The sequence below is a fragment of the Lethenteron reissneri genome, chromosome 43 (genome assembly GCF_015708825.2).
Source record: "Lethenteron reissneri isolate LAM-NWPU_2019-01 chromosome 43, ASM1570882v1, whole genome shotgun sequence".
NCBI classification, from domain to species: Eukaryota; Metazoa; Chordata; class Hyperoartia; order Petromyzontiformes; family Petromyzontidae; genus Lethenteron; species Lethenteron reissneri.
The window spans coordinates 7,514,259-7,531,329 of record NC_083821.1 but is presented as its reverse complement, the minus strand read 5'-3'; the positions used below and the strand labels follow the sequence as shown (position 1 = coordinate 7,531,329).

General features: G+C 44.5%; 1 protein-coding gene across 1 annotated transcript in view; it reads left to right on the top strand.

Moving 5' to 3' along the window:
- LOC133353311 (plectin-like) overlaps positions 1-17,071 on the top strand; it is a 125,476-nt gene that overhangs the window by 16,552 nt on the left and 91,853 nt on the right. Inside the window, 1 exon segment of the mRNA XM_061569448.1 lies at positions 15,695-15,709. Coding sequence (XP_061425432.1) covers positions 15,695-15,709 — 15 coding nt within the window.

Sequence of the window (17,071 nt, the reverse complement as noted above, 5' to 3'; positions counted from 1 at the left end):
TCACCATCATCATCATCTTCTTTGATCTGTTGTTAAGGACGATATTGTGTTACCATTGTATTAAACACCTTTGTTCAGTGGAATGCTCATTGAGTTTGACATTTACAGCAGTAACGGCGAAATGTCTCCTCTTGTTTTCATGCATTCAGCCACTGGGCGAATGATTTTGTGCCAATCCCCCTCTGTGCATTTTTGTTTGTCCCCTAACTAAACCTGACTCGAATAAGCCTGGTTTCGAAGGTTAATTCTTGAATGATTCTGTTATTTTGTCAGGACGATGGGACCCTGGCACTAACAGTATTTTAAATGTGTTCACACAAAAGAAACGTAATCCTGCCACTTAACAGGCAGGGAACAAGCACAACATAGATTCCATGAAGTGTGTGTTTTAGCAGCAGTTTCGAGATCCATACAGTGCATTGGTAGCTGAGGATTTCCAAGCATGAAGGCTATGTTGATCTACTGCAATCGATTACTGTATGTGGCATGAGTTCTACTGTAGTTGCTGATCAATTGCTTTTGCAGGGTATCCTAATTATATCGCTTCATGACAGAAAACAGTGCTAAACAAATTATAAGCTTTACCATTTTACATACGTACTAGCTGTACTACCCGGCTTCGCCCGGGACTTGTATCCACCACGCCCGGCCGCCTTTGTCTCCCCAGTGGCGATGTTAATACGCCACACCAGTTACTCGTTTTGCGGCTGAGTCCCTCCCTCACCACTCTCCCTCCCTTACCACTCTCCCTCCCTCAGCACTCTCCCTCCCTCACGACTCTCCCTCCCTCACCACTCACGCACGGCCGCCTTTGTCTCCCAAGTGCCGATGTTAATACGCCACACCAGTTACTCGTTTGAGGCTGAGTGGACCTAGGGGAGGTTCAAATAATCGTCACCGGTGGTGGCCGTGAGCGGGAATGGAACTGGGTTCGCCGGGTTGGTAGCGCAGCGTAGCGTTAAGCACTACACCCACCGCTCCTCACACACCACACACGCACAGACACACACACAGACACACGCAGACACACACAGACAGACACAGACAGACACACACACACACAGACACAGACAGCACGCTAAGCACTACACTACCGTTCCCCCTACACAACACACGCGCGCGCGTCCATAGGTACACATACACGCGCTTGCTGCAGACACACACGACTTTCAGGGTGCGTAAGGCAGTAAACGACTGAAATAATAAAGCAGCAATGCTGTGCGAGGAACGCCTTAGACCAGCAACACATTTGTGTAATGCGAGCGTAAACACACAAACACATACAAACACATACACACACATACATACACACACATACACACAAAGATCCCCCGTATAGCCTGAACAGACTGTAGGGGCAAGTGCTGTTAGCGAGCACCTATGAAGGCCGGAACGGTACACGAGGGGGTGGGTGGCCAGCACCACGCCCGACCGCCTTTGTCTCCCTAGTGGCGATGTTTACACACCGCACCAGGTACTCATTTAAGGCTGAGTCGACCTAGGGGAGGCCCAGGACCGTTTCAGATAATCGTCACTGGTGTTTGCCGTGAGCGGGAATCGAACCCGGGTCGCCAGGTTCATAGCGCAGCGCGCTAACCACTACACTACCGCTCCCCACACACACATACACACAAACACATACACACAGACATACACATACACACAAACACACACATACATGCACACAAACACATACACAATACACACACACATACATGCAGACACAGACAGACACATAACACACATACATACACACACATACACACACATACATAGACACACACATACATACACACACACATACATACACACAAACACATACGTACATACACACATACATAGAGACACGCAGACATACACATAAAGACATTAAAAAAACCCACATACATACACACACATACACACAAACACATACATACACATACATACACACATACATAGAGACACACAGACATACACATAAACACAAACACACATACACATGACCCGGCTTCGCCCGGGACTTGGATCCACGATGCCCCGCCGCCTTTGTCTCCCCAGTGACGATGTTCACACACGACAGCAGTTACGCTTTTGAGGCTGAGTGGACCTAGGGGAGGGCCAGGTCCGTTTCAAATAATCGTCAGCGGTGGTGGGCGTGAGTTGGAATCGAACTGGGGTCGCTCAAGCAGCTTAATGACTGTTTGTACAAAGAACATATAAAGAATCGATTATAATAACTAGGCAAGAGTCCACATTATAGACTGCCAGTACACGCACTCAGCTTCATAAGCAGGCTAGAGTGTACATGATAGAGTGGCAGTACGCTCACCGAGCTTAATAAGCAGGCTACAGTGTACATGATAGACTGGCAGTACGCTCACCCAGCTTAATGAGTATTTGTACAGTGAACATTAAAGTAATCGATTGTTGGCGCGTTGGGTTTAAAAGTAATATTAATAGCACACATTGTGGTGGGGGTGTAGTGAAGAGTAGGAAAAACTTTGATGAATTTACCTCAGAGTGGCGTGGTGGGTGTCGAGGCCTAGTAGCGTGCAAAGCCTGCGGCCTCGCCTAAAATTGTCGGCTTGGAAGAGGCAGGGTACGGGTGGCGTTCCTTCCCCCCCCCCCCTAGCGCTCCAACAATACTGTGTAATGGCTAATATTTAATTAAATACGGAGCTTATGAAAGTGGCGAAGGCGTGGCTAGCCGTTGGCAGGGGCAACCGCCGTCCAATGAAACTGCAGCCCTTGGCGAAGGCGTGGCTAGCCGTTGCCAGGTCCAATGAAAGCGGCGAAGGCGTGGCTAGCCGTTGCCAGGGGCAACCGCCGTCCAATGAAAGTGCGTATGGGCCAAAGTCCACACACACACACACACAGACAGACAGACATGAACGATTTTATATATATAGATTTGTACATCATTCATTGTATCCGCTTCATATTACGTGCAACGTAATACACAATACGAGCAACTGTTTACCCATGGTGCACCACGTCAAGTTTCAAGGGCAAAACATATATTATCATAGTGTCTTTTTTGTTTGCATTTGACTGCAGGTATTGTGTTTAATGCAGACATGAATCCTCATAAAAAGGTTTCAGTTTTATTGCCAGAAAAAAGGGGAAAACCCTATTTATTAGAGTCAAGGATGTAATTAATAAAAATATGAAAGAGGAATGGGGAAGAGAATGAGAGGAGAGCAAGAATGGGAAATAAGAGTAAGAGGATGGAAAAGAATGGCAAATGGGAGCGAAGGGGTCAGGAATGATGAGGGTAGGGTGGAAGAAGATCCACGTAAAGCGGCCGCGACGCTGCTGCACAGAGAAGCGTCTGTTTTCATAGGGGGCGGGGAGAAGGGAGGGATTCAGAGTGGGTGTGGCCACACAGAAGTCACGTGATTAACGGGACGCTTGAGCCGTGCTGTCGATGGCCAAACCACCCAATATGTGCCCAATTCGTCAGATCTCAGAAGCCAAGCTGGAGCTTGAACCTGCTTAGATGGGTGGCTGCCATGTATACAGGAGGTGGTGTTATAGGCTGCAAATTGTACTGCACTTGTATGCTTCTATGTCTATGCTCCCTGCCTTCACCTACCCGCATTAATCAATGTGGTGTGGAGCAAGGTCAAACAGCCACCGCAACTAATTTGCAACGTGGGGAAGCCCTCGTCTATACCCGACTGAAAAAGGTGGGGCTCTTAGAGACGAACATTGGAACCATTGCAGAGCGAGAAAAATATGAGTGGAAATGTGATTTTTGGATCAAATGCAGGAATTTAGCGGCCAGAAGTTGTTATTCCTCAACGTGAGCTCTCCGGTAGATCTTACGGGAACTCGGGAGTTAAAAATATTGAATCAAGCACAGAGATGTTAAGAAACGTACCATCAGAAATATTTCACGGGCAAATAAAACACAGATCTTAGTGGCTTCAGGCCAGGGCATGAACACATCTGCTCCCGAAATATGTAGCGATGCTGTGCAATTGCTACTGGAAAAATCACTTTTTCCATTGCCGTAAACTAAAGGTGTGATTTCTGGCTGCAGTGTAAGTCACTTAAAAGTTTACAACAACCATGCAATTGTCATTTATATGCGAAGATTTGAGATACAATAACTGTTTTGTATGTTTTTTTTTACGATTTTATTTTAACCATTCAAACGGTATGCATCAGCAAATTGTGTAAATTTCTTCCGTTCCAGGGTATGTTGCAGACGTAAATTAGATAGCCAATGTTATTTCCGATTTTTCAAAATGTCCCCTTTGACATAATCTGCAGTGGATTGTCTCATCAATCGATCGTGAACGTAAACAGCCTTTGTGTAAATTCACTGCTGGATGAGGGCCTCTCCTCCACATTGTGCACATAGTGGGGTGGGGGGGGGTTACTCGACCATGCCTCACCACACTGCTTCAGTATAGTTTGGCGAAAGTGAAAAGCGTTGACGCGGGAGCGTAGAAGTACGCTACAGCAATGGGTGTTGCTGTATTGAAAATATACGTCGCAATTCAGGAAATGGCCATTCTTCATCGCACATCACCCGAAATGCCACTTCTTATATATATTTTCCCTTTCAAGGCCACAATGTTAATGACACAATATGTTGAGTTATTTTTTGTCATTTCGATTGTAATGTAGCGTGTGTTCAAGAGCACACCGCCCCAGCGCACACTCGAGTGCACGCGCATAGCAACTCGCACACACGCACGCGCGCACGCACAAGGCTGTCTTGTCTTTGCCTTCCTCTCTCGTGGTTGCGATGTTGATTCACAGCCCAGTGGCTCTCTTGCGGTCCCATATCCATCACCCACTCCATTCAGCTGGACGCACCCTTCCCACAGTCATAGGGCAAGGCAGGGCTTACATGAGGACCGTCAAGAGCCATATAACACCACCTCATGCATATGCATTCATGTGTTCGCTGGCCGCGATGCTTCAATGCATTGCTGGCTCGAAGAACACTGTGCTAACGCGTGTGAATCTATTACCGCTTTTTCCCCGTTAATTTATACATTTTAGTCAGCGGTGAAAGGTAAACCACGCTCTTGTCAAAATCGTTTGCCCAAAGCGCATTGCGGTAAGTTTATATTGGCTGTCATTTTATTAGCACGCTTTTTCAGATTCTGAAATTAATCAATCGGTCAAAATAATACTGATATTTGTTGACTCAGTACAGCCTCACTGAGTCGTTTTCAGAAGGAGCCTGCTGCATTGTGATGTTTGGCGAATTCGGTTTAATCAATGTTTGGCTTCATGAGGTTGGAAACCGGAGAACATGGAAAAAAACTTCCACAAGTAGCATAGCATGATCCTTCACAGTGCACGCCTACAACACCTGGCAAGCCTTAGTGGTGGTTACCCATCCACCAGCTAACCAGGCTCAACGCTGCTTAGCTTCCGAGATCCGACAGGAGTGTGTGCATTGATGGTGATTTTGTCACAATTGTAGGTAAAATACTTAATATTTATCACATATTTGCTCATTGGAGACAAATAATGACTACGCAAATGTCGTGTATATAATGCTATTTATAAAGATTCATAATGTTTACTATCAATGGTTCTCAAACTTTCATTTTAATGAAACATTGATCAATCTCAATTCAATGTCCAGTTATAAAAACACAAACTATTGCCTTATAAGCACATATGCTTGTGAACATGAAAGTGTACCACAATTACTTGTACATATTTGCCGTAACAATGCATCGATGTATCGTTTAGTATCGAATTGTGGGCTCACGAAACTCGCGTCAAATTGCGCGTGTGTCTGAACTCATATTGTTCAGCAAAGTGGGTTCATGTGATTCATCCAGTCACTTGAGGACGCTAATTTTGCCGCAGTAAACTACATATATGTAGATTTAAAAAAAATCAATTCTTGATAATAGGTTTTCCCCTTTTTTCTGGCAACAAAACAGGTATCTACACTATGGGGACCTCATTTGCCAGTAAAAATATGATAATTGGTTCTTTACCCTTCTATCTGGCAACAAAACTGACACCTTTTTGCAAGGAGTCATGTTTGCATAGACCGCAATACCTGCAGTCATAAATACAAACAAAAGACATAACTCTGATAATGTGCACTGTCCTTGAAGTTGATTGGTCCACATCCGAGACAGCTTTCCTTCGAGCCTAGTCTCATATGGGTTGGACCAGATGACGCCAAAAGGCGCACAACTCAAGGACAATGCACCATCAGAGTATGAGAGCTCGGGGCAAGCATCTACACTATGGGGACCTCATTTGCCAGTAAAAATATGATAATTGGTTCTTTACCCTTCTATCTGGCAACAAAACTGACACCTTTTTGCAAGGAGTCATGTTTGCATAGACCGCAATACCTGCAGTCATAAATACAAACAAAAGACATAACTCTGATAATGTGCACTGTCCTTGAAGTTGATTGGTCCACACCCGAGACAGCTTTCCTTCGAGCCTAGTCTCATATGGGTTGGACCAGATGACGCCAAAAGGCGCACAACTCAAGGACAATGCACCATCAGAGTATGAGAGCTCGGGGCAAGCATCTACACTATGGGGACCTCATTTGCCAGTAAAAATATGATAATTGGTTCTTTACCCTTCTATCTGGCAACAAAACTGACACCTTTTTGCAAGGAGTCATGTTTGCATAGACCGCAATACCTGCAGTCATAAATACAAACAAAAGACATAACTCTGATAATGTGCACTGTCCTTGAAGTTGATTGGTCCACACCCGAGACAGCTTTCCTTCGAGCCTAGTCTCATATGGGTTGGACCAGATGACGCCAAAAGGCGCACAACTCAAGGACAATGCACCATCAGAGTATGAGAGCTCGGGGCAAGCATCTACACTATGGGGACCTCATTTGCCAGTAAAAATATGATAATTGGTTCTTTACCCTTCTATCTGGCAACAAAACTGACACCTTTTTGCAAGGAGTCATGTTTGCATAGACCGCAATACCTGCAGTCATAAATACAAACAAAAGACATATCTCTGATAATGTGCACTGTCCTTGAAGTTGATTGGTCCACACCCGAGACAGCTTTCCTTCGAGCCTAGTCTCATATGGGTTGGACCAGATGACGCCAAAAGGCGCACAACTCAAGGACAATGCACCATCAGAGTATGAGAGCTCGGGGCAAGCATCTACACTATGGGGACCTCATTTGCCAGTAAAAATATGATAATTGGTTCTTTACCCTTCTATCTGGCAACAAAACTGACACCTTTTTGCAAGGAGTCATGTTTGCATAGACCGCAATACCTGCAGTCATAAATACAAACAAACGACATAACTCTGATAATGTGCACTGTCCTTGAAGTTGATTGGTCCACACCCGAGACAGCTTTCCTTCGAGCCTAGTCTCATATGGGTTGGACCAGATGACGCCAAAAGGCGCACAACTCAAGGACAATGCACCATCAGAGTATGAGAGCTCGGGGCAAGCATTTACACTATGGGGACCTCATTTGCCAGTAAAAATATGATAATTGGTTCTTTACCCTTCTATCTGGCAACAAAACTGACACCTTTTTGCAAGGAGTCATGTTTGCATAGACCGCAATACCTGCAGTCATAAATACAAACAAAAGACATAACTCTGATAGTGTAGATGCTTGCCCCGAGCTCTCATACTCTGATGGTGCATTGTCCTTGAGTTGTGCGCCTTTTGGCGTCATCTGGTCCAACCCATATGAGACTAGGCTCGAAGGAAAGCTGTCTCGGGTGTGGACCAATCAACTTCAAGGACAGTGCACATTATCAGAGTTATGTCTTTTGTTTGTATTTATGACTGCAGGTATTGCGGTCTATGCAAACATGACTCCTTGCAAAAAGGTGTCAGTTTTGTTGCCAGATAGAAGGGTAAAGAACCAATTATCATATTTTTACTGGCAAATGAGGTCCCCATAGTGTAGATGCTTGCCCCGAGCTCTCATACTCTGATGGTGCATTGTCCTTGAGTTGTGCGCCTTTTGGCGTCATCTGGTCCAACCCATATGAGACTAGGCTCGAAGGAAAGCTGTCTCGGGTGTGGACCAATCAACTTCAAGGACAGTGCACATTATCAGAGTTATGTCTTTTGTTTGTATTTATGACTGCAGGTATTGCGGTCTATGCAAACATGACTCCTTGCAAAAAGGTGTCAGTTTTGTTGCCAGATAGAAGGGTAAAGAACCAATTATCATATTTTTACTGGCAAATGAGGTCCCCATAGTGTAGATGCTTGCCCCGAGCTCTCATACTCTGATGGTGCATTGTCCTTGAGTTGTGCGCCTTTTGGCGTCATCTGGTCCAACCCATATGAGACTAGGCTCGAAGGAAAGCTGTCTCGGGTGTGGACCAATCAACTTCAAGGACAGTGCACATTATCAGAGTTATGTCTTTTGTTTGTATTTATGACTGCAGGTATTGCGGTCTATGCAAACATGACTCCTTGCAAAAAGGTGTCAGTTTTGTTGCCAGATAGAAGGGTAAAGAACCAATTATCATATTTTTACTGGCAAATGAGGTCCCCATACTGTAAATGCTTGCCCCGAGCTCTCATACTCTGATGGTGCATTGTCCTTGAGTTGTGCGCCTTTTGGCGTCTTCTGGTCCAACCCATATGAGACTAGGCTCGAAGGAAAGCTGTCTCGGGTGTGGACCAATCAACTTCAAGGACAGTGCACATTATCAGAGTTATGTCTTTTGTTTGTATTTATGACTGCAGGTATTGCGGTCTATGCAAACATGACTCCTTGCAAAAAGGTGTCAGTTTTGTTGCCAGATAGAAGGGTAAAGAACCAATTATCATATTTTTACTGGCAAATGAGGTCCCCATAGTGTAGATGCTTGCCCCGAGCTCTCATACTCTGATGGTGCATTGTCCTTGAGTTGTGCGCCTTTTGGCGTCATCTGGTCCAACCCATATGAGACTAGGCTCGAAGGAAAGCTGTCTCGGGTGTGGACCAATCAACTTCAAGGACAGTGCACATTATCAGAGATATGTCTTTTGTTTGTATTTATGACTGCAGGTATTGCGGTCTATGCAAACATGACTCCTTGCAAAAAGGTGTCAGTTTTGTTGCCAGATAGGAGGGTAAAGAACCAATTATCATATTTTTACTGGCAAATGAGGTCCCCATAGTGTAGATGCTTGCCCCGAGCTCTCATACTCTGATGGTGCATTGTCCTTGAGTTGTGCGCCTTTTGGCGTCATCTGGTCCAACCCATATGAGACTAGGCTCGAAGGAAAGCTGTCTCGGGTGTGGACCAATCAACTTCAAGGACAGTGCACATTATCAGAGTTATGTCTTTTGTTTGTATTTATGACTGCAGGTATTGCGGTCTATGCAAACATGACTCCTTGCAAAAAGGTGTCAGTTTTGTTGCCAGATAGAAGGGTAAAGAACCAATTAACAACAAAACAGGTGTTAAGATGTTCAAACTCCAAACTGAAACCTTTTACAAGGAATCATGTCTGCATTTAACCACAATACTTGTGGTCAGAATGCAAACAAATAACGTACTCTGATAATATATGCATTGTCTTTTAAACTGATTGGTCAACACCAGAGACAGCTTTCTTCGTTTTAGACCAGAGGACGCCAAAAGGCGTACTTGTGAAAGGTTTCAGTTTGGTGTCTTAACAACTTAACACCTGTTTTGTTGTCAGAAATAAGGGGAAAAACCTATTATCATATTTTGGTACTGGCAAAGGAGGTCCCATGATGTAGAAAATCAATTATTGCATCAAATCGTGACACTAAATCGTAACAATTTATCAAATCACGAGGGGTGGGGGCAGTGGGGGGTAGGGATGGAGGTGGTTGGGGTGGGTCATCACAACTTTAATTGATTTGACATTATTGAAACACTCATGGGAAACGTTATTATTATTTTGTTTACGAACAATATATTTTTAAAATCCAATATGATGTATGTGCTACAACACGTGTTTAAGTGCCCCGAGATAGTGCTTGCTAGCTTACTCGTGCTGGGCTGCTATGGGCTCGGTATTCCATGGGTATATTTCAAAGGCTTTCTACAGTCTTGGCAAAGCTCCCACGTTAATCATTGGCAGTGCTGGAAAAAATGTGAATCCCATTCCACTGGTGGATAATGGTGCCCTGTGCTCCACAGCGTGGACGGGACATGCAGGTTATTTCCACATGGGCTGGTTGCTGTTTGAAAGTAATTTAGTGCAGTCTCTCCGTCTATAGTCATTGTTACCAACCGCCACTACCGCCGACACTACGATTTGCAAATATTTGCATCTTTGCAAGTCTCTCATTTTTTAGTGCAACAACACGTTTGCAAATAACGAATTAGCGTATTAAAAGTAAATAATCCGAAGCTTGCGAATTAAACAAAGACCAACTTTTTAAATCCTGTATATTAAGTTCGCTTGCTTGCTTGCTTGCGTGCTTGCGTGCTTGCTTGCTTGCTTACGACCGTGCAAATTTTTCGGTCGTTTTTTAACCCACTTCCCGTGATCCAATCGAGCTGACATTTTCCACACAGACTCGTTGTGCTTGACAATTAATTTCCGTGAATTTTTTTTCTCCAAAATATTACACTGTTTAGGGAAAAAAAAATGTAATTACCAATTGCTTAATGCTGGCAGACAATCATCTGACCCATAGGTGGTAGCCATCTCAAGCCAGAGGACGAGAGGACTCTAGCCGCCACGCATATAAAGGATTTATAGTGAAAAACTTTGTTTTTACGGTTAATTTTTTTTTCATGATTCCTTTTTAAAACCCAAGTCACTCTTGCAGATTAGACTCATCATCGTCTCGTGAGTTCTCATCTCGTTAAAGCAAAGTGGACTTGAACTTCAAACTTGAAACGGCATACATCCTAGTCGGTTGTGATAATCACGGTAATAATTGCAACAAACAACACACTCACTCGCTCACTCATCGACTCACTCACCTACTTAGTTGTTCTTATAACTGATCTCATTGACTACACTGCAGCAGATTATGGTGGACTAGTTGAGATGACGTGGGAATTTCAGGTGTTTTGAGTTGCCGATGCATTTGAGCGAGTGCCACTGTGCATGCACATTTCTTATCATGATTATTAAACAACGCAGTTGATTTATCTAGGAGAGTCTCACTCATAATCAACACTCATTTGCCATGAGGGTGTTATTTTCATATCGCTGCTGAATTGTATATTTTTTCAAAGTGTTTTTTACATGAAGGAGAAAAGCTACGATTTCCAAAGAAAATACGTTCATACGTGAAGTGAACACTCAAGAGGGCCTGCACAGATGTGCGACTTCATTCACTGTGCTGCCATCTCCTGGCCACTCCACAGCCCAGCGATTTCCAGAGTTTAGCGTATCCGTGTGATCCACCAACGCTGACTTTCCCTCCAAAGTACCGCATTGCAGGGGTGTCGGCAGACGACACGCGCATTTCCCTAGGCCTTCCGAGACACTACAAATCTTCAAATCTCGACTAAAAAACGTATATGGTTAAAATGGCTTTTTCTCATTAGTTAATTTCAAACGTCTTTCTCACTTCGTCTTTCCTTGTTTGATGTTAAACTCTTTTCGCCTTTTCATGCATAGCGCCCCGAGAACGATAGTTTAGGGGTGCTTTATAAATGTAAATAATTATTATTGCCCTCGGTATGTTAAAAGACAATTAACCGATGGGTCCCTTGATTCCTCAGCCCATGTTGAGGACTCACTCTTCCAGACTGACGCTTCATCTCACCCACGCCGCGTTCAACCACCACCACCACCACAATGCGGCTCACAACACTCCACTTGCTATTCCTCCCCTCGCTCTGCTCCACTTTGGAATCACCTCCCATCATCTAATTCCCCAACTTATTCAAATAACAACCTTGCTCAATTCATCAATTGTTACTTTAACGGTGATGTTTGTTTTTGGCCCACTTGGCTTCTTTGGGCCTTTTCGGCCTGCCGCAACCGTGATATAACTAAATAATAGTTTCCCGTGCGTGACACCTTGCCGTCAGTAGCAGCAGAACCTGATTGGTCCCGTTCCAAGTTAAGCGTGATCGATGGGGTCGCGTTCGCACGTGTCCTCGCCACCGCACTGGCTGTGCCTGAGCTCTCGGTGAGGCAGCCAGCAATGTCCCTCTAAAATTAGCGGCAGAGGTGTGCGTGTGGGAGATTTTGGAAGGGGACATTGCAGCGTGGGTTCCGGCCCTGGAAAATGAGCTCTGGCTTAGCCCCCCGTGGTCGGGGATTTGCCCTGGCAGCAAGGCGGTAATTCATGGCATGCTCGGAAGGGCAAACTTCCGGGATGTTATTTTAGGCAGAGGCTTCCATCTCGACGACAACAAATCAATGAAAGCCAGATTTATTGTCACGGCTGTTTAGCTGCAATTTGGCCTACGGAGTTTATGTACAAGTAAAATGCTGGTTTTAAAATCACGAACAAAGTTCAGATGAACAGGCCTGAACCTTCTTGTCAATCCGCTGCTGGATGAAGGCTTCCCCTCGCCACGTTGGTCGTGGAGGTTGTTGGTTCATATTTCACCGTGCCAGTCTGTGCGGGTTGGTTACGGGGATGGGTTTCCCAGGACCGGTTCAGATATTACTAACGACTGATGTTAACCGTGAACAGGAATCAAACTGGTCGCCAGATTAGTCGTGTAGAGCGCTAACCACTGTGCCACCGCTCCACCTACGTTTCATATACACATGTCATTTTTTAATGTAATGTACGTGTTACATTTTTTGTAACATATGTTTGGGTTTATTTTGTATTGTAGCACTGTATGGAATATCAACCCACTGATATAAACAGAGTAGAATAAAAATAAACAATATCGGGGCCAATGTGACTTATCCAGAATTTACAACAAATCGTCCATCATTAATAAAGGCGGACAAATTAAACTCAAGAGGCAAAGTTGCATCTTGACAAATAGCGAAAACCCATCGCCGTCAAAATCTGCCCATGGTTGATTAAAAAAAAACACTTCCATACACTTTCACCAAAAAAACCGGACAAAAAACGGCATTCACCAACCCATGAATGAGGCAATTGACTCCAACTTTATTAGGATACCTTACCATACACTGCAGAAAATATAAATAATACATTCAACGTACTGTACGGTGGTTTCAATGGTACGCTTTGCCTCGAAAGTCGAGTTGCTGAATTCATTTCCTGAAGAAACTCCCCAGCACGTGGAGCGAAACGTCGGACACAACAAAACGCGGGGGCGGGACACGACGACCCCCCCAAGCGCATCGCACGAAACCAATGCGGCTTTGCTAGGACCCCTTTTACCACTTCACCCTGTTACCTGTGCTCCACTCGGCTTGCGTATAAAACACCGTGCTCCCGTGCAGCGGGCTATTCACCGCGACCCACGAAGTGAAACTGCACACCTCCCCCCCCAAACGTCCGTCCCCTTTGAAGGTAGCAGTGGGGCCTTTGTGCGCTTGTAAAAAGAGATGCTGATAATTATAGATGACCTCTTACCAGTCGTATTCAGCACTTTATAAGACGATGCTTTTGTATCACGTGCTCCGATGGCCTGATGCAGCATATTCTCAATAGAGACCTACAACTATCTATGTAATTGTATTCAATCTGGTTTTAAAATCTAATTTTCTAAAGTGCTAATAATTATTGAAGCCAGATTTGAGTCTTTCTTCATTTCTCCCGCTTTCTCTCTCTCCCTTGCCATGTGCTCATGGTGTTGTTGTTGTTGTTCTTGTCACAACTCCTCCAATGGCGTCCCGTCCTTAGTGATCCGTGTTCAATTCTAATATTCGGCTTCAATGTTCACAAAACATTATTGCTTAAATTTTGGCCAAATACCAATCCCTCCCAAAAAAACAGCTGACCAACCATTTGGCCAGATTTGAAGGCAAATTAAAATATGTTTTAGTACACCCCTAAACATTGTGGAATAATTAAAGTGTGTGTGGGTGTGTGTGCAATCAGCTGTAACATGTGAGATACTTTTCACGTATGAAACCACGACAAAGAAGGCCCGTGGTGAGCTTATTTGAAAGACAGGAATTCCAGTTTCCATAAAGCGGCGTCACCGATTGGCTCAGGCCTCATTACTTTCTCATCCTCGCATGGAGTGCCCGCTGCCTGCTGGGGTGGCACGCTTTCAAGCCGTGCTACATGTTGGGCTCGGTCAAGAGGTATTTTAGTCGACGTTAACCCCACTGTGTTTCCGGCGTTCCACTCGGTGTCCTGCCACATACCGTTGTCACAGCGGGAGGCACGAAGAGCCACTAAGGTCGCCGAGTCAGTCCACTGTTGTTCGCACTGCGCCTGACGAATTTCTCGCGTCAGACGTCAATTCTGACAGGTGGCCCGAGGGCTAGATTTGCTTGTGCGTTAAGGTCCACAGATCTCTCTAATGATGGCCAGGGTGAGCTTCCCTTGTCCAGGCCTATACTAAATGACACCTCTGCGGGAACTTTGTCCTCCACCGTGCTGTTCTCTGGCACACATTTTGTAAATGCTGCTTTCTTGCTGTCAAGAGTTTATAACAAAAATCCACGTGAGCATTTGGCTGAGTGTGCTGTTTGTGGGTTCGGATTTGGTAGCCGATATTGCGGGGAGCGGTGGCGCAGCCATCGATTTACGATCACAGCCAATACCGGTGACAATTATCTGAACGGGTCCTGGGCCTCACCTAGGTCGACTCAGCCTCAAATGAGTACCTGGTGCGTTGTTTAAACATCACCGATGGGGAGATACAGGTGGTCGGGAGTGGTGCTGGCAACCAACCCCACCGTGTACCGTGCCGACCTTCGAAGGTGCTCGCTAACAGCACTTGCCCCAAGTATGTGAAGGCTATCGGGGGGAATCTTTGTCTTTGATGGCTGATTGGATGATCATCATGCGTGCATGAACTGCAACAGATCATTTTGTCTCGTTTGCACTACATACGATTGCGTTTATGAACACTTGATGTTTTTGCTATCGTGATATAACATGTCCATTGACAGAGGTTTTTTTTTATTATAGATGTTCTGTAAATCATTAAAATGTCCTGCATTATAATTTACAGGAAATACACACAAACATTGCAGGAAATAGAAAGTGTGCCGACTGAGTGCAAATAAATACGAAAACATGATTTGCATATTGTGTTTAATCTGGCGTGTAGACTGCAATGTACGAACATTTTTACTCCGTGTTGTTTTGGCTGATGTGTAAACAAACACCGGTGAGCATTACAACATTGACATGTTTGTCCTACAAACGCTCATTGAATGATATGGAAATGCTCTAATTTCCACGAGCGAAGGACCTGGAAAAATTTTTTTGTCATTGTTCAGCATTTAGTAGTTTTTTTTCATTTATTTCAATTACAAATTTTCTTAACCTGATACTTCACTAAAAATATATTTTTTCCATCTTCATTAACTTCCTTTGAATGTTTACTCTGGTGTCATGCTGTCTCTAAAATGCCGCTTATAAATGTGTTTTACCTTTCAATTGCTTTCAGCTTAAGACCTGTAATAATATTCGTCATTGTTTAGCATTTAGTAGTTTTTTTCATTAATTTCAAACACAAATCATCTTTACCTTATACTTCGCTCAAAAAAATAAACTTTTCCTGCCTTCATTAACTTCCTCTGAATTTTCACTCTTTTGTCATGTCGTCTCTAAAATGTCGCTTGTAAATGTGTTCTAACTTTCCTTTGGCTTCTCTTTTCCTTGCTTTCATGCCCCACATTTCCTCTCCGCCCTCCTACACGACCGTAGCACTGGAAAAAAGAGGTAAGTCCGCACTGAATGCAACCGATCCCTAACGCGTGGCAATAAAACCATTCATTTTCTTTCCGCACATTCTTTACAAACCCCCCAAAAAAGCACAACAGTAATTAATCGTTTTTTAGAAACTAAATGAAACGACTAGTTTTAACAATAATTTACCACCCATTGTCAACCCACTTAATGGATGCAGGCCACATCGTGACATTGGTTACATGGATTGTTTTACCATAGTTCACGACACCGGTTGATGTGGGGTTACTGAAGGGGGTGGGAGAGATAGCTGTGGCTTTGAATCAAACTCAGATCGCTGGGTTCGTAGCACTAGTGCGCTAACCACTGCGCCACCACTCTCTTCCCTACCCCTCTGTACTATTTAAGTAAATTTAAAGTACGGTGTAGAGTATAAGGTGTAACAATCTCCTTGATTCTAAACGTCCGTGTATTTTACGTAAAATACACGCAATGCCATTGTGTTTAATATATATTTCAATTCACTACTTTATTCCTTTCTTTAAATCCCGTGGAATGCCATCTCTGAGCATGCTTACAGAGAATGCCGGCTTATTCAGAGGCTTTCGGAAGAATGACACAAAAAAAAGGCGTGACATATTTGAGACGACAGGGCCCTGCACGTTGAGGGAATGCTGCTTAAGCACCACCTGTCGTCTGTTCGAATTCTTTTGAATCTGCACGCCATCGCACGCACCTCCCCTGCACGGGCAATGCTGCACACAGGCTGGGCACATATGGCATTGTGGTACGGTCGGTGTTGAGTGCAAATTTCACGAGGCTCGTGCGGCCTTTGAAGAGCAACTTGCATAAATGCGAGCGAGGCTTTCGTATCAGAGTACGAGGGGTGATCGATATACGTCTTTGGCAAGATAACACAGAGCGAATGTCCAAACTTCATATTTCAACTTTATTCATACGTATGTTGAACTTCTTTCGCACCGTACGTAGCCAAACAAAAAACTAAACACAAAAGCAGTTCCAAAGAAATTAGTTTTCAATCTCGACTTGAGAACGCATAGCTTCAGTGACTTCCTAATTGCAGAGAGAGGAGCGCTCCAGACGGCCACAGAAGCTCACCTGAAAGCGCGCGATGCAGTGGCCGTCTGTTTTTTCGATGGCTAGCCAAAAGCCGCTGCGAGGATTCGGTATGACTGCACGTGTGACCCTGTCACCAGTTAATCCTGAAGTCGGCCTCCATGCACCCAGTATTGGTAGACCGCACGGGCGAACGGCGAAATCGGAGTGCGATTGTACCACGATGGTAAAACGTTGCCAGTGAGGGGTAACGTGATAAACCCAACGCAGAAGATGCCTGGGTTTGATCTTCTGCGAAGCTCATAGTCCACCCTTAAC